The sequence below is a fragment of the Convolutriloba macropyga genome, chromosome 8, assembly GCF_964194025.1.
Source record: "Convolutriloba macropyga chromosome 8, txConMacr16.3, whole genome shotgun sequence".
Taxonomy (NCBI): Eukaryota; Metazoa; Xenacoelomorpha; order Acoela; family Convolutidae; genus Convolutriloba; species Convolutriloba macropyga.
The window spans coordinates 7,502,428-7,527,131 of NC_134475.1; the positions used below are offsets into that span (position 1 = coordinate 7,502,428).

Sequence of the window (24,704 nt, forward strand, 5' to 3'; positions counted from 1 at the left end):
AAAACAGACCATTAAAATGATCGAAAAACGACAGGCAAGTCATAATAGGCTAAAAATTTATCTAAGAGTAGAAAAGCAAACAAAAACGAAAAATAATTTACAAATTTATCAGTTTATTGTCTGTTTTTGCAACAGAAAACGTTTAATACCAATAAAACTGTACCAACTTGATAACTAAACACTCCTGTAGTAACATGCGTCTATAAAATTCCCACACAAAGCAGTTAAACAAAACTAAAAGGGAAAAAATCACTAAAATTCGCCTTGAATTCAGCAAAATAGCTGAAAAACCTAAATTGTTATAAAATTCGTATTAATTATCATATACCTTTAAACAACGTTAAAAATAAACCCAATAAAATACCACTTATCGTAATAAACTTCTAAGCCGAAAAAAACTTAAGAAAAACTGTTTTAAAAAGCCGCACGTTTAGAAAACTTTTTGCTCACTTTTCACCACCTAAATTTTTCGATCTCTCGAAAACACCGGCTTGAAGAAAAGACCCCTCTTTTCACTCCACTCTTCAATTTTGTTCAGCATCCAAACTATTCAATAACTTTTGCGGCGTTTCATTGCGTGCGTCAAAATTCACTCCAATATAAGTGATTAAAAAATAAAACATAGCAGGACAAGTCTTGAAGTACAATTCAGCGAATTTTCATTGACTAGACAAACAACTAGAACTAGGACGGACTATGAGTGAATCTGCAAAACAATTTCTAGCCAGAAAGTGAATCTTTGTTCAAAAACCGTTTTCTAACTCTACTTTAAAATAAAAGCAAAAAAAATGTCACCCCACAAAACCACTCGCTTTTTCGCTCCATTTCCTGTTTCGGCGTGACCAAAATCACTTCTCCGATTTGACTTCAAAAATCAAATGTGGAACAGATATTAAAAAAAACATAGCAGGAAAAGTCCTGACGTACAATTCAAAGAATTTTCATTGGCTAAACAGAAAATTAGACCTAGAACGGACTATGAATGGATTGGGAAAACCATTTAGAAAAAAACTCCGATCCAAAAAATCGAAAAAACAGTAAAAATCAAAGTGAAATTGCCGCATGTGAACAAAAAACCACTAGCGAGAAAGCAAATTTTTGTTCAAACACCGTTTTCTCACTCTACCTTAAATTTAGAGCGAAAAAATTTCACGCCGCAAAACCACTCGCTTTTTCGCTCCAATTCCTGTTTCGGCGTGACCAAAATCACTACTCCAATTTGACTTCAAAAATCAACAAAATGGGTGAACAGACCTTAAAAAAGAAAAAACATAGCCAGAAGAATTCAAGTGCAAATCCACTTAAACGCCATCCATTTACTCATCAGACAAAACGATCCTCCTTTCCACTTAAATACGATTATTTTGAAACAAAACAATTACAACAAAAGTAAAAACAAGAATATCAAATCTGTTAAAATATAATAAAAAATCTGATCAAATTTTTCTATAAAGTAATATCCCGAAAAAAATATCTCTGCAGATTTACTTCATCAAAACAACTAGTAACTACTAAAACCACGTATGAGATTTTTTTTAAATCCTTGAAGCCAAATAATGACAAAAAAGCTCTCACAAACAACTCAGACTAAAAAACTGTAAAGTTGATTTTTTTAATATTACAAAAGCACATAAACCCAAAGAAAAATTCCTTTTAGCCAATAGGGTATCCAGATGCTCGCAAAACAATAGGCAATTCATAATAGGCTAGAAAAATTGTCTCAAAACAGAAAAACGAAAAACTGCAAAAATAAAGACAAATAGTTTCAATTTTCGCCTTTTTGTCATATTTTTCAACAAAAACGCTTCATATCCACAAAATTGTAAACACTTGTTATCTAAAAGTTGCTCAACTAAACGGGTTCTTTTCAATATCTATGAGGCAGTAAAACAATCGTCAAAAAAATTGCAAAATTAGCCCAAAAGTCAGCAAAACACAAGAAAAACCTCCGATTTAGCATAAAATTTATATGAATTTCCAGAAACTTTCAAACCACTACCAAAACCAGCCTCAAAGAAAACAAAATCATAACCAAACCTCTTAACCAAAAAAACGGCTTTAAAATGCCGCACTTGAGCAAAAAATTTTGCTTGCTCACAGAAACTTTTTCACACCTCAATTTCTCGCTCTCTAGAAAACAGCGATATGAACAAAAAGCTACTCTCTTTTCGCTCTACCCTTCATTTTGTTCAGCAACAAAATCACTCAAATTTTTCACGGGTTTCATTTCCTGCCTCAAAAATCACTCCAATTAATTGATTGAAAGAAAACTTCTCCAATACTCCTCTTCGAGTCGTAAAAAGACAGCTCCTAACTACAACTCAAATTCTTTGAAATGTAAAAAGAAATCCTCCAATACTCATCGAGTCGTATAAAAACCGAAAATCATAAGGTCTCTTCGATTCGTAAACATAACCGACTAACGTCGGGCGAAGTGCCCTCAAACAACCGTCGAGCGGTTGGCTTCGTCAGCAGATAGCACGGTTTATTGACCTCTGGGCGCTGCCTCTATCTCGTTTCTGAAGACGAAAGTCAAATGGGTCAAACGAAAAATTGACCAAGCGAAAAATTGCATAAGACAAACAGGATTAAAACATTTGCTACAAATTGCTTTTGACAGCAATTAACAACAATTTCATAAAAACTGCCTAGTAGGTCATTTGTGATTTAAACATAGCCGGCAGATTGCCGGAGTAGCTGCGAAAGAATAGACCTGCGTGCCATATAATAGAGATAGAAACAGATACAGATCTGAATTGAAAAAATTGACGACGCTCAAAAAACTAGGCTCAAAAACATTCAGCGATAAATTAATAAAGCTTGTTAAAATTCATTCCACAGACGCCTCTTATTAGGGAACTTTACTGCACATAGGAGTTCTCTTGACCTTAAACAAATTCAAATTAAACTTAAGTTTTATTAAAGTGCAAGTCATTTTATTGAGTGAGGAAAGTCACGTATGATCAAAATTTAATCACGCAAATAAACTAAAAACTTTCGCTAAAGCAAGTGAGAAATAACGTCACGCGCGCAAATGCCGTTAGTGAGAGGAAGAAGTCATTCAGAAAATTTGACTTTTTCAGCTTTGCTGTGTGAACAAAGGTAAAACGAAAAAAGAGCGTCTGACGACGAAACGAAAAAAAACCAAGAGCACCGCAATATAGCTACGCCCAGCTTACAGCTTCGCAGCTATAAAAACACTTCTACTATAACTCATGGTTAATGAGGATCAGAGATGATGACATTACACCACATAACAGCAGCTGAAGTGCGGCATGAACAAAGAGAGAGAGAGAGAGAGAGAGAGAGAGAGAGAGAGAGAGCGATAAAACGTGAACGAGAAAGAGAAGGGTAGGAACTCTAACCGACAGAGAAAGATCAGAATATTTCGGATAAGAATATGATGGGATTAGACTCTGCAACTTCTAGAAGCCTTGTTAGTAAATAAAAGGCAAAATTAAAAAAAGTTTCCAACTTCGCAGTAAAAAAAGTTCAAAACTATTTTTTGTCTCAAAAATTCTGTAAAGTAACCCATCTCCGAGACTTAAAAAGTTTCGGTGGCCAGTAATGGTCCTTAAACTCAGAAAAGGACAAAAAATTGAAAAAATTTGGAAAATAGCAAATTTTAACAAAATCTTGCTAAAATTCAAGATATTAATACCTTAAGAATCATTTCCATATCTCAAGAGACTAACCTGTATCCCTGTTTCAAGCCCGAAATAGTTTCACAGGCTCATAAAAATCCACACACTTGGAACATGAAAATTTTCCAAAAATTGAGAATTTCAAATTGTATCTAAAAATTACTAACTCGAGTCATTGAAAATGTTATCACCATCCCATTAACACTAGAAAAAATGCATTAGCTTATCACCAAAACTTGAAAGAGGTCCCAGGGCCTCTGCTGCCGGAAAAAATTCGAAAACAGTAAAAAATTGCAAATATTTCTTTAAAAAATGCTTAAATTCGTGATATTAAAATCTTGAATAACACCCCATTACATCTATAAACTATGTAGTAACATATTATCAAACCCTAGAGGAAGTTCATTGGCTCTTGAGCCTAGAGAAACCTAAAAAATGGGGGGGGGCAACACTGGGTGGGGGCAACAGCGCGGTGGGGGGGGTCAGCAGTGGGAGTGTCTCCAACCCCTAAGAACCGTCCTTCACATCAGAAGTATAAGTCTATGTCTCCAAAACAGTTTGAGCTGAGACAGAGCTAAAAGGCTCTAAGAGCACTTAATGCCCGCTGTGTGCTACCTGTTTATCCCGTTTTTGAGGACCAAAAGTCAAAAGCGTCAGATGAAAAATCGGCAAGCGAAAAATCGCATTAAAAAAGACCGACAGGACTAATATAATTGCTACAAACTCAGTTTGAGAGCAACTAAAAATAGGAGCGCAATAATAGCCAACTCAGAAGCTGAGGGCGGCTATTAATCATGCTTCTTAATAAAGAAATGAAAAGAATTTTCAGTACATCAAATTAGCAATCAGTGCTAGCGTGGCCAAAAAGACCTCGATACAAGCCAACAAATTACTTAAGGAATAATGGAACAATAAAAATATGACGAGGAGTTCAATCTTTATTGACGCAAGTGACACTAAGTTCTGAAGGACAAAGATAGAACTAACCGCTTCCTCTTTGGTTGATTGCACCCAGGGCACCCGGATTGGCTCCCACTTGAGCTGTACCAACTCCAGGTGGACTCTCGTGAATGGTGCCGTAGAGATCAGAGGTCACGCAGCTCATCAGAGCCACTTTGTTCAGAGTGTCCACGATTGCAAAGCCAAAGCCATTGGCAAAACACAATCTAAACAGGCGCGTTATACAACCACTAATTACCGTATCTGAAAACATTGCCGTAAGACTCGTATAATGGCCGCTTGACTGCCCAGACCTGCAATTGAGACAACTGATAGAAAGCATAGCCGACGTGGGATAACTTGACAAATTACTTTTAAACGACTGACATGCGACCGGCTTTGGACATATTGCCTCATCAATTTTAGGTTAAATGTACTCCTAGAGAACGAAAAGTCAAAAACTTCAGACGAGAAATCTATCAAGCGAAAAAATGAATTAAAAACAAAAACCAGACTAAATATAACCGAAAGATTGCCGGAAAATAGCCGCCGTTGATTCCCATACCATAACCAAGATTGGGATTGAAAAAAAAACTACTGAAAAAGTTCACTTTTGTTCACATAAAATTGCCATGAGAGATGGTACCTAAGATTGAAGTTAACGGGCATCTAAAATTGGGCTTTATGGGTTTATCCCGTTTCTATTTCTAATTTCGTTTTCTGATACTGACTAAGTTTATTTTAAATTGCTTTGCTGAGCAAAATGTTTGAAAAAGATTTCCGCAAAATGATGAACAAGCTGTGAAATTAGTACGAAGAAACTTTAGTACGATGAAGTAAAAACATAGCAGGACACGTCCTGGTATACAATTCAAAGAACTTTCATTGACTAAACACACAACTAGACCTAGAACGGACTATGGGTGAATTGGGAAAACCATTTTATAAAAAATCAGATAAAAAAAAACAGAAGATCCATGTCAATATGCCGCATGTGAAAAAAAAAACAATGGCGAGAAATTGAAATTTAGTTCAAACAAAAAACTAGGCCTAGAGTGAACTATGAATGGATTGGGAAAAACCATCTAGAAAAAAATCTGACCCAAAAAATCGGAACAGTGAAAAATCAGAATGAAATTGCCCATGTGAACAAAAAAACAAGCGAGAAAGCGAATTTTTGTTCAAACACTGTTTTCTCACTCTACTTTAAAATTGGAGCAAAAAAATTTCACGCCAGAAAACCACTCGCTTTTTCGCTCCAATTCCTGTTTCGGCGTGACCAAAATCACTACTCCAATTTGAATTCAAAAATAATAAAAATGTGCGACCAGATCTTAAAAAAAACATAGCAGGACAAGTCCTGACGTACAATTCAAAGAATTTTCATTGACAAAACAGAAAATTAGACCTAGAACGGACTATGAATGGATTGGGAAAACCATTTAGAAAAAAACTCCGATCCAAAAAATCGAAAAAACGGTAAAAATCAGAGTGAAATTGCCGCATGTGAACAAAAAACCACTAGCGAGAAAGCGAATTTTTGTTCAAACACCGTTTTCTCACTCTACTTTAAATTTAGAGCGAAAAAATTTCACGCCGCAAAAGCACTCGCTTTTTCGCTCCAATTCCTGTTTCGGCGTGACCAAAATCACTACTCCAATTTGACTTCAAAAATCAAGAAAATGTGTGAACAGACCTTAAAAGAGAAAAACATAGCCGGAAGAATTCCGGAAAGGAATTCAATTTACTCATCAGACAAAACGATCCTCCTTTCCACTTAATTACGATTATTTTGAGACAAAACAATTACAACAAAAGTAAAAACAAGAATATCAAATCTGTTAAAATATAATAGAAAATCTGATCAAATTTTGTTATAAATTATTATCCCGAAAAAAATATCTCTGCAGATTTACTTCATCAAAACAACTAGAAAACAATTGCAAGCTTTATTGAAAAAAAAATGCTAAAAATTGTGAGAATAAAATGATGAAAACCACTACATGGCCCTATTTTTACATGGCCTTAACCCACAACCAATAATTACCGTATCTGAAAACATTGCCGTAAGACTCGTATAATGGCCGCTTGACTGCCAAAACCTGCAATTGAGACAACTGATAGAAAGCATAGCCGACGTGGGATAACTTGACAAATTACTTTTAAACGACTGACATGTGACCGGCTTTGGACATATTGCCTCATCAATTTTAGGTTAAATGTACTCATAGAGAACGAAAAGTCAAAAACTTCAGACGAGAAATCTATCAAGCGAAAAAATGAATTAAAAACAAAAACCAGACTAGATATAACCGAAAGATTGCCGGAAAATAGCCGCCGTTGATACCCATACCATAACCAAGATTGGGATTGAAAAAAACTACTGAGAAAGTTTACTTTTGTTCACATAAAATTGCCATAAAATTCACCCATAGTCCGTTCTAGGTCTAGTTGTGTGTTTAGTCAATGAAAATTCTTTGAATTGTATACCAGGACGTGTCCTGCTATGTTTTTACTTCATCGTACTAAAGTTTCTTCGTACTAATTTCACAGCTTGTTCATCATTTTGCGGAAATCTTTTTCAAACATTTTGCTCAGCAAATCAATTCAAAATAAACTTAGTCAGTATCAGAAAACGAAATTAGAAATAGAAACGGGATAAACCCATAAAGCCCAATTTTAGATTTCAATCGTTAACTTCAATCTTAGGTACCATCTCTAATGGCAATTTTATGTGAACAAAAGTAGAGATGGTACCTAAGATTGAAGTTAACGATTGAAATCTAAAATTGGGCTTTATGGGTTTATCCCGTTTCTATTTCTAATTTCGTTTTCTGATACTGACTAAGTTTATTTTGAATTGCTTTGCCGAGCAAAATGTTTGAAAAAGATTTCCGCAAAATGATGAACAAGCTGTGAAATTAGTACGAAGAAACTTTAGTACGATGAAGTAAAAACATAGCAGGACACGTCCTGGTATACAATTCAAAGAACTTTCATTGACTAAACACACAACTAGACCTAGAACGGACTATGGGTGAATTGGGAAAACCATTTTATAAAAAATCAGATAAAAAAAACAGAAGATCCATGTCAATATGCCGCATGTGAAAAAAAAAACAATAGCGAGAAATTGAAATTTAGTTCAAACAAAAAACTAGGCCTAGAGTGAACTATGAACGGATTGGGAAAAACCATCTAGAAAAAAATCTGATCCAAAAAATCGGAACAGTGAAAAATCAGAATGAAATTGCCCATCTGAACAAAACAAGCGAGAAAGCGAATTTTTGTTCAAACACTGTTTTCTCACTCTACTTTAAAATTAGAGCGAAAAAATTTCACGCCAGAAAACCACTCGCTTTTTCGCTCCAATTACTGTTTCGGCGTGACAAAAATCACTACTCCAATTTGACTTCAAAAATAATAAAAATGTGTGAACAGATCTTAAAAAAAATAGCAGGACAAGTCCTGACGTACAAATCAAAGAATTTTCATTGACAAAACAGAAAATTAGACCTAGAACGGACTGTGAATGGATTGGGAAAACCATTTAGAAAACAACTCGATCCAAAAAATTAAAAAAACGGTAAAAATCAGAGTGAAATTGCCGCATGTGAACAAAAAACAACTAGCGAGAAAGCGAATTTTTGTTCAAACACCGTTTTCTCACTCTACTTTAAATTTAGAGCGAAAAAATTTCACGCCGCAAAAGCACTCGCCTTTTCGCTCCAATTCCTGTTTCGGCCTGACCAAAATCACTACTCCAATTTGACTTCAAAAATCAAGAAAATGTGTGAACAGACCTTAAAAGAGAAAAACGTAGCCGGAAGAATTCCGGAAAGGAATTCAATTTACTCATCAGACAAAACGATCCTCCTTTCCACTTAATTACGATTATTTTGAGACAAAACAATTACAACAAAAGTAAAAACAAGAATATCAAATCTGTTAAAATATAATAGAAAATCTGATCAAATTTTGTTATAAATTATTATCCCGAAAAAAATATCTCTGCAGATTTACTTCATCAAAACAACTAGAAAACAATTGCAAGCTTTATTGAAAAAAAAATGCTAAAAATTGTGAGAATAAAATGTTGAAAACCACTACATGGCCCTATTTTTACATGGCCTTAACCTATTATCAAACCCTAGAGGAGGTTCCTTGACACCTAGGGCTGATAAAACTCGAAAAACATGTTTATTTTTTGATGTTTTTAGTACAAAAACATATATCTCTTAAAAAGGTCATAAAAAGTAAACATATCTTGCAAAACAGCCTTCCCAGTAGCTTTAACGCTCTAAGCACTTGAAGGACAACCGAACGCGGATGAGGACCTCTAATGAAACTTGATGCCCGCTGAGCTAAAACGAGCTAAAATATAGAGCTAAAACGGACTAAGAGTTTATTGGAAAAACCATTTCTAAAAAACCAGATCAAAAAACAAAAAAAAAACAGAACAACGTCAAAATGAAACAGAAAAACCACTCGCGACAAATGTAAATTTGATTCTAACAAAAAACTAGGCCCAGAATGGTTTATTAATGGATTCGTAAAACCACTCAGAATAAACTCCGCTCTAAAAAATAAAAAAAACTAAAGTGAAATTGCCGCATGTGAACAAAAAAACCACACCGACACCGAGAAAGCGAATTTTAGTTCAAACATCGTTTTCTCACTCTACTTTAAAATTAGAGCGAAAAAAAATTACGCAGCAAAACCACTCGCTTTTCTCTCCATTTCCTGTTTCGGCGTGACCAAAATTTAACTTCAAAAATCAACAAAATGTGTGAACAGACCTTAAAAAAGAAAAATCAAAGCCAGAAGAATTCAAGTGCAAATCCACTTAAACGCCATCCATTTACTCATCAGACAATACGATCCTGCTTTCCACTTAATTACGATTATCTTGAGACAAAACAATTACAACAAAAGTAAAAACAAGAATATCAAATCTGTTAAAATATAATAGAAAATCTGATCAAATTTTGTTATAAATTATTATCCCGAAAAAAATATCTCTGCAGATTTACTTCATCAAAACAACTAGAAAACAATTGCAAGCTTTATTGAAAAAAATGCTAAAAATTGTGAGAATAAAATGTTGAAAACCACTACATGGCCCTATTTTTACATGGCCTTAACCTATTATCAAACCCTAGAGGAGGTTCCTTGACACCCAGGGCTGATAAAACTCGAAAAACATGTTTATTTTTTGATGTTTTTAGTACAAAAACATATATCTCTTTAAAAGGTCATAAAAAGTAACCATATCTTGCAAAACAGCCTTCCCAGTAGCTTTAACGCTCTAAGCACTTGAAGGACAACCGAACGCGGATGAGGACCTCTAATGAAACTTGATGCCCGCTGAGCTAAAACGAGCTAAAATATAGAGCTAAAACGGACTAAGAGTTTATTGGAAAAACCATTTCTAAAAAACCAGATCAAAAAACAAAAAAAAACAGAACAAAGTCAAAATGAAACAGAAAAACCACTCGCGACAAATGTAAATTTGATTCTAACAAAAAACTAGGCCCAGAATGGACTATTAATGGATTCGTAAAACCACTTAGAATAAACTCCGCTCTAAAAAATAAAAAAAAACTTAAGTGAAATTGCCACATGTGAACAAAAAACCACACCGACACCGAGAAAGCGAATTTTAGTTCAAACATCGTTTTCTCACTCTACTTTAAAATTAGAGCGAAAAAAAATTACGCACCAAAACCACTCGCTTTTCTCTCCATTTCCTGTTTCGGCGTGACCAAAATCACTACTCCAATTTAACTTCAAAAATCAAGAAAATGTGTGAACAGACCTTAAAAGAGAAGGACATAGCCGGAAGAATTCCGGAAAAGAATTCTTCCGGCTATGTTTTTGTGAACAGATCGGAAAACATATCTGTGTGAACAGGTCGTACATAGCCGGAAGTGCGGAAGCGACTTGAAGGAGAAAATTGCCCGTACTTATAACTAAACAACTAGAACAACTATTTTGAAACCTAAACCTCCACAAATGCCATTAAAAATAAGGAATAACAGAAACGGCATCCAAAAACAAATTGGATAAAAAACTATAAAAAATTTCATGAGTTTCTTTATAGTACAAGGAAAAACAAAGCCGAATAAAATTCCTTTGCAATTAGAGCAAGAAAAAGCCTGCAAGTCAATGGACAAGTAATAATAGGCTAAGAAAGTTAAGATTAAAAAAAAGAGAAAAACTGCAAAAAAAATAAGAAAAATGATTCAAAAATTCTCAATTTTTCTGTCAATTTTCCTAGGAAAACTTCGATCAACAAAACTTCGATCAATTAGCATCTGAAAAATCCTTAACTAACAAGGTTTTTTTCAAATCCCACTTAAAGCAGTAAAACAAAAAACGGGTAAAAAATTAAATTTCGTCTTAAAATTAGCAAAACTAATCAAAAACCTCCAAATTAGCATTAAACTCAAGTTAACTGTTGCAACCTTCAATTCCTATCAAAAACATACCTGGCAGATTGCCGGAAAATAGCCAGCGATGATTCCCATAACTCTATTGGGATTGAAAGAAAAAATATCAACAAAAATTGATTTTTGTATAAAAACATTTTTAAGTGCGATTTATTTTGATGTCATTTCGTAAATGAACATACTCCTGTCTCCCAAAGAGAGGCTACAGTCTCTAGTATCAATACCAATAAGCATCATAGAGAGTACCTAAAACTTATAAGAACAAAGTTCAAGTGACGGGCATCTAAAAATGGGCTTTATGGGTTTATCCCGTTTCTATTTCTGACTTTGATTTTTTATACTGACTCTCTCCATTTTGAATTCCTTTGCTGAGCAGCTGCTGTTTAAAAGGACTTTGAGCAGAATGACAGAAGAGTGAAACTATCCTAGAGAAGTCAAAAAAATTTCACGCAAAATGTCGAAAAAGCGGCAAAATTGGTAAAGCGAAAAAAAGTTCGACAAAGTATAAAAAAGCGCTATAATAGCCAGCTGAGAAGATGAGGGCGGCTATTAATAAGCCTAAAACTAATACAATATCATAATCAAACCTCATTACCATCAAAAGTTGAAAAATACTGCTTTTAAAAGCCGCACGTGAACAAAAAAATTTCGCTCGCTTAGAAGATTTTTTCACACATCAATTTCTTGCTCTCCCAAAAACACCGGTATGAACAAAAACGAATCTTTTTCGCTCCACTCTTCACTTTTGTTCAGCACCAAAATTACTCCAAATTTTTTCACGCGTTTCATTTCCCGCTTCAAAAATCACTCCAATAAAATTGATTAACATAGCCGGAATAGCTGCGAAAGAATAGACCTGCGTGCCATATAATAGAGATAGAAACAGATACGATCTGAATTGAAAAAAAAAATTGACGCAGCTCAAAAAACTAGGCTTAAACATTCAGCGATAAATTAATAAAGCTTGTTGAAATTCATTCCACAGACGCCTCTTATTAGGGAACTTTACTGCACATAGGAGTTCCCTTAACCTTAAACAAATTCAAATTAAACTTATGTTTTTAAGTGCAAAAGTCATTTTATTGAGTGAGGTAAGTCACGTATGATCAAAATTTAATCACGCAAATAACCTAAAAACTTTCGCTAAAGCGAGTGAGAAATGACGTCACGCGCGCAAATGCCGTTAGTGAGAGGAAGAAGTCATTCAGAAAATTTGACTTTTTCAGCTTTGCTGTGTGAACAAAGGTAAAACGAAAAAAAGAGCGTCTGACGACGAAACGAAAAAAAACCAAGAGCACCGCAAAATAGCTACGCTCAGCTTACAGCTTCGCAGCTGTAAAAAAAGGACTTCTCCAATACTCCTCTACAAGTCGTAAAAAGACAGCGCCCCAATATAATTCAAGTTCTTTGAATTGTAAAAAACCTCGATGTCCCCAATAATAGCCGGCTATGGCTTCGCGGCTATTTAAAAAAATCTTATGTATATTTACATCGAGACAAAATAGATATCACTCTGGGAGAGCACTATTTGGCCATGAAAGCCTGTTTTCAAGTGTCTCAAGCGGAAGAGAAATGACTGTGATAGTTGCTTGCTGATAATAGACTTCATAGTACTATAGCATCGAAATTACCGTAAATGTTGATGGAGCATTTCTGCTTTTGTTAAAGAAAGAAAAGATTGTTTTCGAATGCATGATGACTTTGACATGCTAGGCCTGTTATCTTGTAAACGACGACAAACAAGACTGGCTGTTTGAAAAATCTGGGTCGAAATTAATTACAGAAAAGGAAATCAACTTATATAGACCGCAATAATTCAAGCTGGTATCTCAAGGAAGGTTATAGAAATTTCTTACAGGTTGAGAAAGCTGTTGACCGCAAGGGCAGTGAAGGGTGGTGAGTTGGAGTTTCCACCTGCAGGGTCCGCAGCCTCCAAAGTGCCCTGAATGACTTGACAACAAAGCTCTATTTGAAAGCCAGTCGCCACTTTGATCGCGCCGCTTTTCACACTACAACAAACACTATTGCTACTGATCACAACTTTTGCTAGTTCATTTTTGCCTGTTGATAGCCGCGATGGATCACTCAACGGACGACCAAAGTAAGCTGGGTGGGATCCACATTATTTTACGTTACAGGGAATAAAACTATTTCATGCCACCTAAATGGTGAGCATAAATAATCCTAATGTCTAGCGAACGACAGGAACTTGAACAAAGAAATGCTGTCACTGCGCTTTCAATACCTTATTTTCGGCGTTTCTGGATCCAATTAAATTTTTGCCTCTTTTTGTAACTGAGGAATTCTTTGTCTCAGAATTATGCCCAAAAAGTCAAAATTATGCCCAACAAAGTGTGTGCTTTAGCTCAGTACACATTTTTGTACGAAAATAAAAAATGACATATTAATATCGTTCATCATCAACTAATAATTAACCCCCCCTTAAGGCCCCCATTTTGAAAAAGAAGTTCTTATCAAATCTCGAAAGATCTGAGATTCATTACAACCCCAATATATCACAAGAGTATGATATTACTTAGAGATCGTTATATATCAAAATGGAAAACAGAAACCAACTAACTTTAGTTTTGAATTCGACATGTTCCTCTGTCCTTTAGCATGCATTGTTTTCTCAGTTGGCGAAGCCTCAACCGAGTTCTGATGTGACACGGGTGCTGAGCTGGTCAAAGGTGAGTGTGGGTTTGACCCCGCCCCAGAGAGAGGGTTGTTAGGGTCGTCTGTGGATGAGTTGTTCGTTATGAACGGTTGGTTTTCTTTACCACAATGGGAGCCCGATTCGAAGCAAAGTTCGATAGTCTAAAAATAGTTAGTATAAAAATCTCACAATTGTTCTCGTTAACAATAAGCTGTCTTGCTAGTAAAATAGTAGTTTATATTAAACACATCAGCATAGTATTCCAACACTAATTGCAAAATCTTCACCAAATTTCCAAATTTATGAGGAACTTTCACCGAGTGGACTGTTCACAATATCACAAAAAATACGGTTTAATACAAACACACATGTTTTGGATATTTCGCTCAGTGACTCTTTCAACACTTCAATAAATGACCAGCTACTTGAAAACACATTATAACAAGACGCCGAATTAGTGGGATGGGGGCGGGGGGGGGGGCGAAACGGATTCAACCTTTCTTGTAATAATTATAAAAAACCTGTTAATCATTGACGAGCGAAAGCAAAACTGGCATAAAAGACAGCATAAATACCAACTGTGATTTCTTTGACAGAGTCCTCCCTTGCGAAGGTGTAGAGCAACACCTGTGAACAATTTCCTGCAGTGACCAGCACCTTCTGTTTGGGGTCAAAGTCCAAAAGCTGAATTGCAAATGGTTCCTCCTCCACCGCTGTTCCATGACTGCTTCCACCACTTCCTCCTCCTCCACCTCCACTTGCCCCGATGTCCTTACTCCTCTCGAACACCCGGGAAGTCTTTAGTTTGCAAAGGAATTGAAGGGACACTAAACAGTAAAATTCTCATGCTGAATGAAATGTTTCAAGGTGATTTACTAGGCATTTACTTTAAAATCCTGTTGTACAACAACTCAATAGGTTAAAAAATAGATCACCATAACGTCTCATCCGATCGTAAGACACACAACACCAACATACTTGTTAAAAGAGGTACAAAAACAAACTCATTCCCAAACTTTTCTTAAATATGGCTGATTAAATTTAGATAGAATGGGCCGACGAAAATGTGCTTTAAAATATCTGAAATTTTCCACAAATCTAACAAACAATTCACGATTTTTCACAAACAAGATTTTTGATGAAACATTGGCTAGAATGAATAATTGAAAAAATGAATATGTGACAACCACCATGCCGCCAGTAGCTTTGATGCTCACAAGTGTTAATTTAAACTTTTTCATTTCTTAAAATTAAAAAGTTTCACAAAAATTGTGGAAATTTCGAAGATATAGCCGAGAAAGATAATTTTGGAAAAAAGAGCATATCAGGCAGAAAAAGTAACGAAGCAAGAATTGGGAAAAATTTCTCAAACAAATAGTAATTCTGGATTAGACAATTTTCCCTGTTTTCCCAAAAAACAGCTAAAATCTCATCATAGCGAATACTCAACGTTATTTTTAAAAATCAAAATTACACTTGAAAGCTTTATAACATTAATTTCCTACCAAATCCAGGGAACACAATTTCAAAAAGAAACAAGCATTGCTACAGCTCCATGATTAAATTCAGGCTAAACACGAACGCATGCCTGCTATTTGAGGTGGCAGCACGCAATATTATTTAAACAGTTGGCTGCACATTTGATGTTCAGCAATGCAGCATGGTCTAGTAGCTTTTTAGTTATTTTTAACTAGCGGCCGGCCAGTTGTGCTAGCGGTGTAGGGGTGGGGGAGGGTTGAAAAGAAAAAGGGGAGGGGGTTGGAACAACAAGTAATGATTAAAGAACGGGGCGATCAGGAGCTATTTGTATAATTTATGCGTGTTTGTGTGTTGGACGAGTAAACATACCACTGCTTTTGATAGATACACATGGGGACATATAAAAACATGTAAGGGAATGGCCGGCTTCTATTTATACTGCTGCTGCTGCTGCTACATCAATTATCATTACTGCTAGTAGGCACGAAACCATAAACATCAATTTTGCAACCAAGTGTTCAAAGAGCATAATTTGGATCTTATGTGATTAAAATTTTGGGTCTTTCCCATTACAGACCCCCACCCAGAGTAGTGGTCATATAACCTATAACACCCTCCCTCCCCCCCCCCTCCAAAAAAAATATGGTAACATACCATAATGGGGGGACTATAATGGGACCCAAAACTTTTAGTTTCAGGCACACATATGAACAAACTAGTGCATTAAGAATAGATTGAAAATTCTAATATAGGGTGGGACTAACGCAAGTACAATTAGTGTACTCTATTATAGTGATGTAAACTTGTTTTTTTAATCAGATGCATATGTCCATATTCCACCCTGGAGAAAGCGATTGCTTTCTTGTTGGTTTTTTAATTGACAGCGAGATTTGGCCTATAAGCTCTGATCAACTAAGCATGTTATTCGTATATCTTTCTTAGAGCAAATCAAATTTAAATTTTTTTTTAAATAAGCAAGTGAAATAGGATGACCTTGCGGATCAAACGGTAATCCTGTTGATAAATGTAGGCTAATTTTGAGGAAATTATTTCCAAAATGAAACCGGTCATACAACGGACAATGATTTATAAGTCATGAAATTGTAAAATAGTCCAAATTTACGTTTAATCTGGTTCCGTAAAAGCTATTATATAGAACACGCGCACTAAAACAGGAAAACTATAGAGATCAAAACATTAGTCTGTAACCCAAACGGATGGAAAAACTGATTGATATTGTAATGTCAGTGACTTTTTCATCATAACATTCCTCGTTTGTTGTCGCTATTTACAAATATTTGAACAATCATAGCTAACTTTTTAACAAACAAAGCGAACGGTTGATTGACATTAACAAAAAAAACCGTTTTTTTTTTATAAAAACCAATTTGCGTAAATCAGTTTCGAATAAAGTCAGTTTCCGGGAGAGCAACTTAGATCACTCAAAAATGAAGAACGAAAGCGTGAAAAAGTCACTCAAGAAGGCAAAGAATGTTCTAGAACAAAAGCACAAATACGGTCAAGCAAACATTTTGCATAAAAAAGACACACGTATACAATAATTGCTTCAAATTTGGTGTTCGAGAGCAATTAATCAACATTATTATATATTACAGGTATTAATAACTGCTTGACATGACAACCCTTGGCGTTGCATTTGAAGGCGGTAAACATGTATTTAAGCTAACAATTCCATACACTTTGTACGCTTCTGTTCTGCACTATGCTTACCGGCCGGTACATGCAATCAATTGCGAGCAGGAAAAAGGGAGAGTGTAAGAGAGGGGGAGAGGGATAGAGGGGGAGTTGAGCCGATAGAAGAGACACCTGCGCTAATTTACATTTGATACAAAGTGCCACCGATCCTTCACCGCGCCACCCTCAAATACACTGTAGCTACATTTATACACACCCCTCCACAATCAAGGGAAATGCATTCAGCGGCTCACTATATATCTATTCCCATACAAGGATAACTGTGTACTTCACAAAAGTGCAATCTCAGACTTAATTGAACACATCCAGTACTATTTCCAAGGACGCTCAAAATCTGAGCTGTGGCTATTGCTGTGGCTTTCAACTTGTATAGAGAACTAAATCTATTGTTTTCTCATAAATATATTAGGACATATATGCTTCTACGTTTGATCTCTTTGGTAGGCTCAATTTAAACTGGAATACGAATAAAATGCGACTGTCACGTTTAAATTTGTTCTTCCAGTGTCTTCCGAATAAATTAAAATAAATATTAAAAAAATTTGCAACATGCACAATGAAAAAATTTGTTAAGGAACACTTGGATTAACTTAATGCAAACAAGCGCAGCTGAACGAGGCTGATCTATGGAAGAGTCCGACAAACCAAATTAATCAGATACTGAAGAAGTATATTAATCATGTTGCATGGAAATAATCGGCTCAAACCACCAGCAATACTTAGATCCTAAAAAAAGATTTTTACGTACGCAAAAAGATCAGATTTTGTCGAAATAAGTGTATGCAAAGATTTAAGGTTGACAGTTCGTTAAACACAATTACGAACGCTAATGAAACGCTTAAAACAAATTCCCGTGATCAGGTATATTATTGTTTAAACAAACATTCAAACTATGAGGACAATAAAACTCTTCATAACCCAAATACTGCCAAAACCAATTTGTTTTTTAAAGTATTTCCTGGACTCCTGGAGAGAATCATTTCGCATCAAAACAAAGCGAATGCAATGAAAAGGGACAAAACCATCATCACGTTTAGATTTAAGAAGCTTAAAAGTACTAGATAACATAAATATATTTGGCTCCGATACCCGATACCCAGAAAAGGAAAACAACACCAAAACAAAGCGCATAGAACGCTGAAACCAGGCGCAGTCGACTCCACTCAAGACACAAAAAGATGCAAAACGAAAGCCTAATTTTCTGAAAGACTCAGAAAGTTCCTACTTAGATTCAAATGGTTGATATCCATAGTGCTGTCAAAAATTAACACTTTTGTAATAAACTTTGTCGACAAATCTTCACCAAAAATTTCAATGAAAACACTTTGCTAAAAACAATTACGAACGCTGAAAAATCACATAAAACAAATGCCCTTGGTCAGTAAAATTATTAAAAAAAAAATAACAAAAATCTCAAAACAGTACTGATCAATTCTCGCCGTTCTTTGGAACTATCGATTAAAATCTCCGCTTATACAAACAACACAAATGCAATCAATCCGGACAAACTGACTAACGTTTCGCTAAAAAGTATTAGCTATAAATGAGATATACTCGGAATAAAAAAATAAAAATAGAAGAAAAAATAAAAAAAAATAGAAGAAAACGATAAATGAAGACACAGGATTGTTAAAACCAACACGATTGACAAGCTGTCACTTTAATCAAACGTAAAGTGACAGCTTGTTTTTCAAAAAGAGTCAGCAAGTTTCCACTTTGATGGCCACCATTAGTTGGTTGATAAGCTTAGAGCTGCCAGAAATTAGCATTTAATGTAATAAATATGATCAAAATAGCCTGATCAAATATTTCGCCGAGAACAACAGCGAACACAGACGACTCGCATATCACAAAGAACCGCATCCAACTATCTTATTCTTGAAAAAATCAACTAAGCACAAAACTACACAAAATAATTCCCAAACAACGAAATCATTTCTTGTCGTTTTATTGAAACAATTTGCTGAACTCCTCGAAAAACTTCCCCCCTAAACAAACAGCACAAATTCAATCAACTTAAACAAAACCAGCACGTTCAGATACGATAAGCTAAAAAGTACTAGATATATTTACATACATTTGGCTCAAAAGCTGACAAAAACGGAAGAGAAAACAATAACAAAGCCCGCAGAAGACATAAAATAAACACAACTGACACAATTCAGGGATAAAACTCTACAAACAAGATCAAAAGCAATAACATAACCGACTAACGTCGGGCGAATTGCTCTCAAACGACCGGCGAGCGGTTGGCTTGGTCAGTAGCTAGCCACGGGGGGGGGGGGTGGGGGGTGCACCGGGGGGCTGATGGGGGGCAGCACTGGGTGGGGGGGGGGGGGGGGGGGGGGGGGGGGCCAAAAGCGCGGTGGGGGGGGGAGGCCAATAGTGGGGGTGGGGGGTCAACAAAGGGGGTGTCAACCTCTAAGAACCGCCCCTCACACCATAAGTATAAGTCTCCAAGACAGTTTGAGCTGAAACAGACCTGAAAGGCTCTAAGAGCACATAATGCCGCTGGGCGCTTCCTGTTTATCCCGTTTTTGAGGACGAAAAGTCAAAAGCGTCAGACGAAAAATTGGTCAAGCGAAAAAGCGCATAAAAAAAGACCGACAGGACTAATATAATTGCTACAAACTTCGTTTGAGAGCAATTAAAAACCACCAGCACTCTCCAATAAAGAAGCTAAAAAGTACTAGATTAAAAAAACAACCGACTAATGTCGGGCTTATTGTTCTCCAACGGCGTGAGGTTAGCGCAGTGTGTGTGTGTGTGTGGGGGGGATACATCGATGTGGTGGTGAGGTGCACCGGGGTGGGGGAATAATGGGGAGTAACAAAGAGGGGAGGGGGGGGGGGGGGGTCCTCTAGCTGCACGCTGCAATGTCTGTCTTACGGCCTGAGCGATGTGCCGGGGTTGTGACTGGGCTTTGGGGGGGGGTCTGATGTGACAGACAGAAAGAGGGGTGAAACTATAAGACCGCCCTTCACACCACAAGTGTACGTCTCAAAAAATTTTCTATGAATCGCATTCTTTGAGAATACTGAGCTGAAAGGCTCCAGGAGAACTTCATGCCCTCTGGGCGCTACCTATTTATCCTGTTTTTGCGGACGGAAAAATCAAGTCAAACAAAAAATCGCATAAAAAAGACACCAGGACTAATATAATTGCTACATGTTCGTTTGAGAGCAATTAAAAAGAATTGACACTACTCAGGGAACAAAAAATGCAAATGACAGCCTCTCTTTATGAAAAAGTCAGAAAGTACCTACTTCGATGTTCCGCATCAGTTGGTTTAAAAGCTTAGTGCCGTCAGAAAACTAGTATTTGCTTAAGAAGATTACTCAAAACAAGTTCACCAAAAAATTTTGAAAGCTGACCGAATCGCATAAAAGAAATTTCCATAGTCAACAAATTTATTCTTTAAACATATGATGGGGGGATATTTTCCAGACAATAACAAAATCAAATCTTTTATTAAATCAATTCACCGAATTCCCAAGAAAAAAAGCTGGTAGTTTTACAACACTATGCAATCGAACGGGACAAAACGGACGTATAGATTTACGCAGCTAAAAGTAGTAGATATAATTGCGATATATTTGGGCTTCCGATGTCTCACTAAGACAGGAAAACGAAAAAAACAAACATAGCTGGCAGATTGCCAGAAAATAGCCGCAATAGATTTGTAGATCGGCAGTCTTAAAAAAACAGTAAAAAGACAGACCAAAAAATTCGTCTTTCCATTGAAGGCTGATCTGTTATATTTTTATTAAAATCTGTATAAGTTATTGCTGCCTCTATTAGCTGATCTCAAATAACCTTCATTTAGAAGGACACACACCTATTTGACCTTATCTCTTTGAATTAAAGTAAATAAAGTCAATTTCAAAGTGAGGAAGTCATTTTTGAGGAGTGAGGTAAGTCAAGTGTGACCAAAAATTTAATCGCAAGCATGAACAAAAAAACTCGCCTCCACTAAGAGCGAAAAAATGACGTCACATGCAATTCAGTTGAAAATGCATGAACGAATGAACAAAAAGTGGTTGTGACGTCATATGGTCGTAACAAAAATCATGACGACGAAATAAAAAAACATAGCCGGAAGAATTCCGGAAGCGACTCGAAGCGTCAAAATTTCATTAACAAAACCGTAATTGGAGCGGAATACACTGCCTTTTATATTAAACCATTAACTCACTACCTCTCCAGGTCTGGTCTAAAAATTGGTGAATCTTAAACCACTGTCATCAAGAGAAAAATGCAGCAAAATTTTATATTATTGAAAACGTTTGGTAACGCTAAAGAATCCGAAAAAACTAAGGTGGTCAAAAAATGGATAGTCTCAAAATGCTGACAAGGTTATCAATTGCCCTCAAATAATTTATAATTCTAATCTGAAAAAGATCGCGAAAGCAAACGGCAGATAATAATCTTAGGAACTAAGAAATCTTTTCAAAAAAGAAAGCTCATATTTAAGAATCAGAAAACACCTATAATTACACTTCTAATCACTGCAAGTAAGACAAAAAACAACACACACCTGTTCCTTGTACATATGCTAGACAACATGATTTCAAACTAATTCAAAAATTAAATTGATCATAGAAAAGATATAAGCAGCAGAATATTCAAAGGCGAAAAATCGTTTAAATTAATACCAAGGCCCGAAGAAAGTTCCAGTAAATAGTCATAAAGAGAAATTTTGGAAAATGCTTGCTATCAAACTCTCAGTACTGCCTTATGTTGAATGAAATCAACTGCAAACCAAAGAACTGACGAAAATCTAAGAAAAAGTTGAAAATTATTCATTTTTAACAAATGAAAAAATCAATAAACCGAAAATAAATGTAGGTGCCAGGACAACGCTAGAATGATACTAACTATAATGTGAAGAAAATGGTCACAATGTAAGAAACACCGTAACAAAAAGACATTCTTGATTTTTGAAAGTTAAAAATCAATTTTAAAAATTCAAGAAAAACGAATACATTTCATTGTTCAGCACTTAAGACATAGAAAAGATAACTAGTCATCCGATACAAAGATGTATCCTCCTGAAGAGAACAAAAAATAGGAAAAAATCAGAATTCATAAATACGAAACATTGAAACATTTTGCAAAAAAAACGGTAAAAAAACTTATAAGACTGCATTTATGAAAAAGTTTTAACTGTTTTTAAAAGTTTTAACTGTTTTTCAAAAACTTAACGCCAAAAATGATTGAGTTTTTATTGAAACGAAATTAAAGTCCCTCATGTTGCACAAAAAGACTATTTCTAGCAATTACAACCAAAATAGAAACAAAAAAACTGACGAAAATCGGAAAAAAAATACCAAAATCGGATTAGCATATATACAATTTTATAAAACAAAATTACATCGAGATAGAAAGGGGCGTTGAGTATATGAAATATCTACGAGAAGTTGCACTATTAACTGATATTTGACAAAAAGACGGTTAAAAGATCCAAAAATGAAGAAATTAATAGAAAAAAGCCAAAAAATAACTAAAGAATCAAGAAATATGTGCCAATTAACTTGAAACCCATTTTCAGGCTCTGCGAAACTGTGGCATCAATTGCCGAGTTTGACATTTCAATATAGTATCGAATAAAATTTACTTCTACAAGAAACCAAATTAAAAGCAAAAAAATAGGGCCACTTAGACGAAAAACGGCTAAAAACGGTTATCTGCCATTCAGTCAAAAACTCCTTTTCAAAGTCAAAAAGTCATTCACTAAACGCAGCGCATGATCAAAAAACTTCTCTCGCTTAGCGAAAATTTGTTCACCAAGACAGCTTTTCTCACTTTCTCTTTTAGGTCAAAATGCCACGTGAACAAATCTACTTCCTGTAAAAAAAAAGACCGAGAGAAAACCAATACTCCTCTTCGAGTCGTAAAAAAAACCAAGAGAAGGCCAATAATAGCCCCAGCTATCGCTGTGCGGCTATTAAAAAGAAAGCCGACAGAATGCCATTACCAGAAGCAATTGGCTCAAGTAACGTAAAGATTCAAATTGACACCTTTTTCAGAAAGAGTTAGAATGTTCCTACTTTGATGCTCAGCTTTAGATGGTTGATACTCTTACTGCTGTCAAGAATTAGCATTTGCCGTAATGACGGCATTGAACTATCGCATCGAATACTTTCTCAAGCTACTACTATATAACCCGCACAATTTGCGAGACAATTATTTCTAGCGAACGAGCCATACCATTCTTACTTCAATAGAACCCTCGTGATAAGACACGAAATTTAGTCCGTTTCCAACGGCACGCGCAGGTGAAATATTCCTAACGCAACAATTTTTAAAAGGACAAATTAACAAGTGACCACGAAGAAACTACAATTGCCAGCGGCAGTTTCTTCTTATGACTCCCTCTGAATGCCACACCAATCTGACAGCCCACTAAGATAAAACTGCCGCAGTACCGTTAAATTTAGCCGAAAAACATTTATTTAGCTGCTGCGTTGGAATTTATATTGGCTAGGCCTCCATTATAATAACATAACACGATGATGTCTGGAGAATCTCTTTCACGTATGACGGGGAGGGGGGTTCGATCGTGCCCTCTTCAGCGAGGGTTTTCCACCGATATTTCGCACGGATTTTGTGCAGCCAATTGAGTTGAAACTTAACAGGACAAAAACTGTGAGCAGACATCAAGTAAAAATTCGAAACAACACAAATTCTGCCCCCTCTAAGCTCATTTGCAATTCCAATTGGATGCATGCATACTTCAGAACCAAAATTTCTTCCTTAAGTTCAACTTTGAAAGGTCATCAACTGAATTTAGCAAAAGTTTGCGCATTCATGGAGTTTAACATCTAATTGCGATTACTTTATTCAAACAAGCGACAAATGGCGATGTTGAATTAATGCTATGCTATTTTTTGACAAACATTTTAGAACTTTATTTTGTCTGAAAGTAGTGAGAATTAAGGGGTTAATATCATTGGGAACTTCTTTCGATGCGAGGTTCACATCAGTGAAATGCTGTGAAAATCGAGTTGCGCCTGGAATGGGGGGGGGGGCGTGGAGAGGAGGAGAGGGATTTTGGCCTGCCACTTAATGTCTCCGTAACTCATAGGTTCATCAAAATACAGGAGGGTCAAATGTAGCAGACGCCATGTAAAATTTAAAACTGAATTGGTCGCAAATTTTTTATAGACCCAAAGTGGACAGAGTGGTCATTAAAAATGACATTGGGAAGGACAGATGAATTCGTAAATTGATTATCTCCACTAGAGATTCATTAATTTTCCTGAGGACAGTTTTACAAGGCTACGCACACACAGGTTATGGCACCTAGCGAGTCTTTCATTGTGGCCAAGTGTCTATTCATTTCTGATTAACTGACTGTACGGCCACACATTAATCTATCCATCCAAACAGCCAGGAAACTACCCACCCCCCCCCCCCCCCCTTAACATCTCTAACTCTAAATGCGCCCAAGTCCATGCAGAAAACCCCCATCACAGATTCACACTGATCAACCTCACCTTCAATTTAAGTTTATTTCTCAGTTCAAATAGGTAAATTTCACGACTATAACCAAATGTGAAACATTTTAAGTCAATCCATATGCTTCAAATCAAGTAGCATCATTTGCAAACTATTAGGAAAAACCAACCCCCCATTCCTAATTCCTATCAGTCACTCTACATTATGTTCTCACGAGTATAACCACAGTCTAGATTCACATAAAGACAATAACCCTCGCATCTAGAAAATACATGAAGTTTATCTTGCGTGACTCTGCTTGAAGTCACTTGAGAACTTCTGGCGTTTATCGAGAAGCAAGTAGCAGTTTGAGGTTTT

General features: G+C 36.0%; 1 protein-coding gene across 4 annotated transcripts in view; it reads right to left on the reverse strand.

The window, feature by feature from the left end:
- LOC142344425 (syntaxin-binding protein 5-like) overlaps positions 1-24,704 on the reverse strand; it is a 148,557-nt gene that overhangs the window by 91,695 nt on the left and 32,158 nt on the right. For all 4 annotated transcript variants that reach the window (XM_075396057.1, XM_075396058.1, XM_075396059.1 and 1 more), the window contains exons 10-13: positions 14,271-14,518; positions 13,617-13,852; positions 12,892-13,044; positions 4,632-4,810 (exon numbers count right to left, since the gene is read on the reverse strand). In XM_075396057.1, the coding sequence (XP_075252172.1) occupies positions 4,632-4,810; positions 12,892-13,044; positions 13,617-13,852; positions 14,271-14,518 (816 nt within the window). The remainder of the gene's footprint in view (positions 1-4,631; positions 4,811-12,891; positions 13,045-13,616; positions 13,853-14,270; positions 14,519-24,704) is intronic.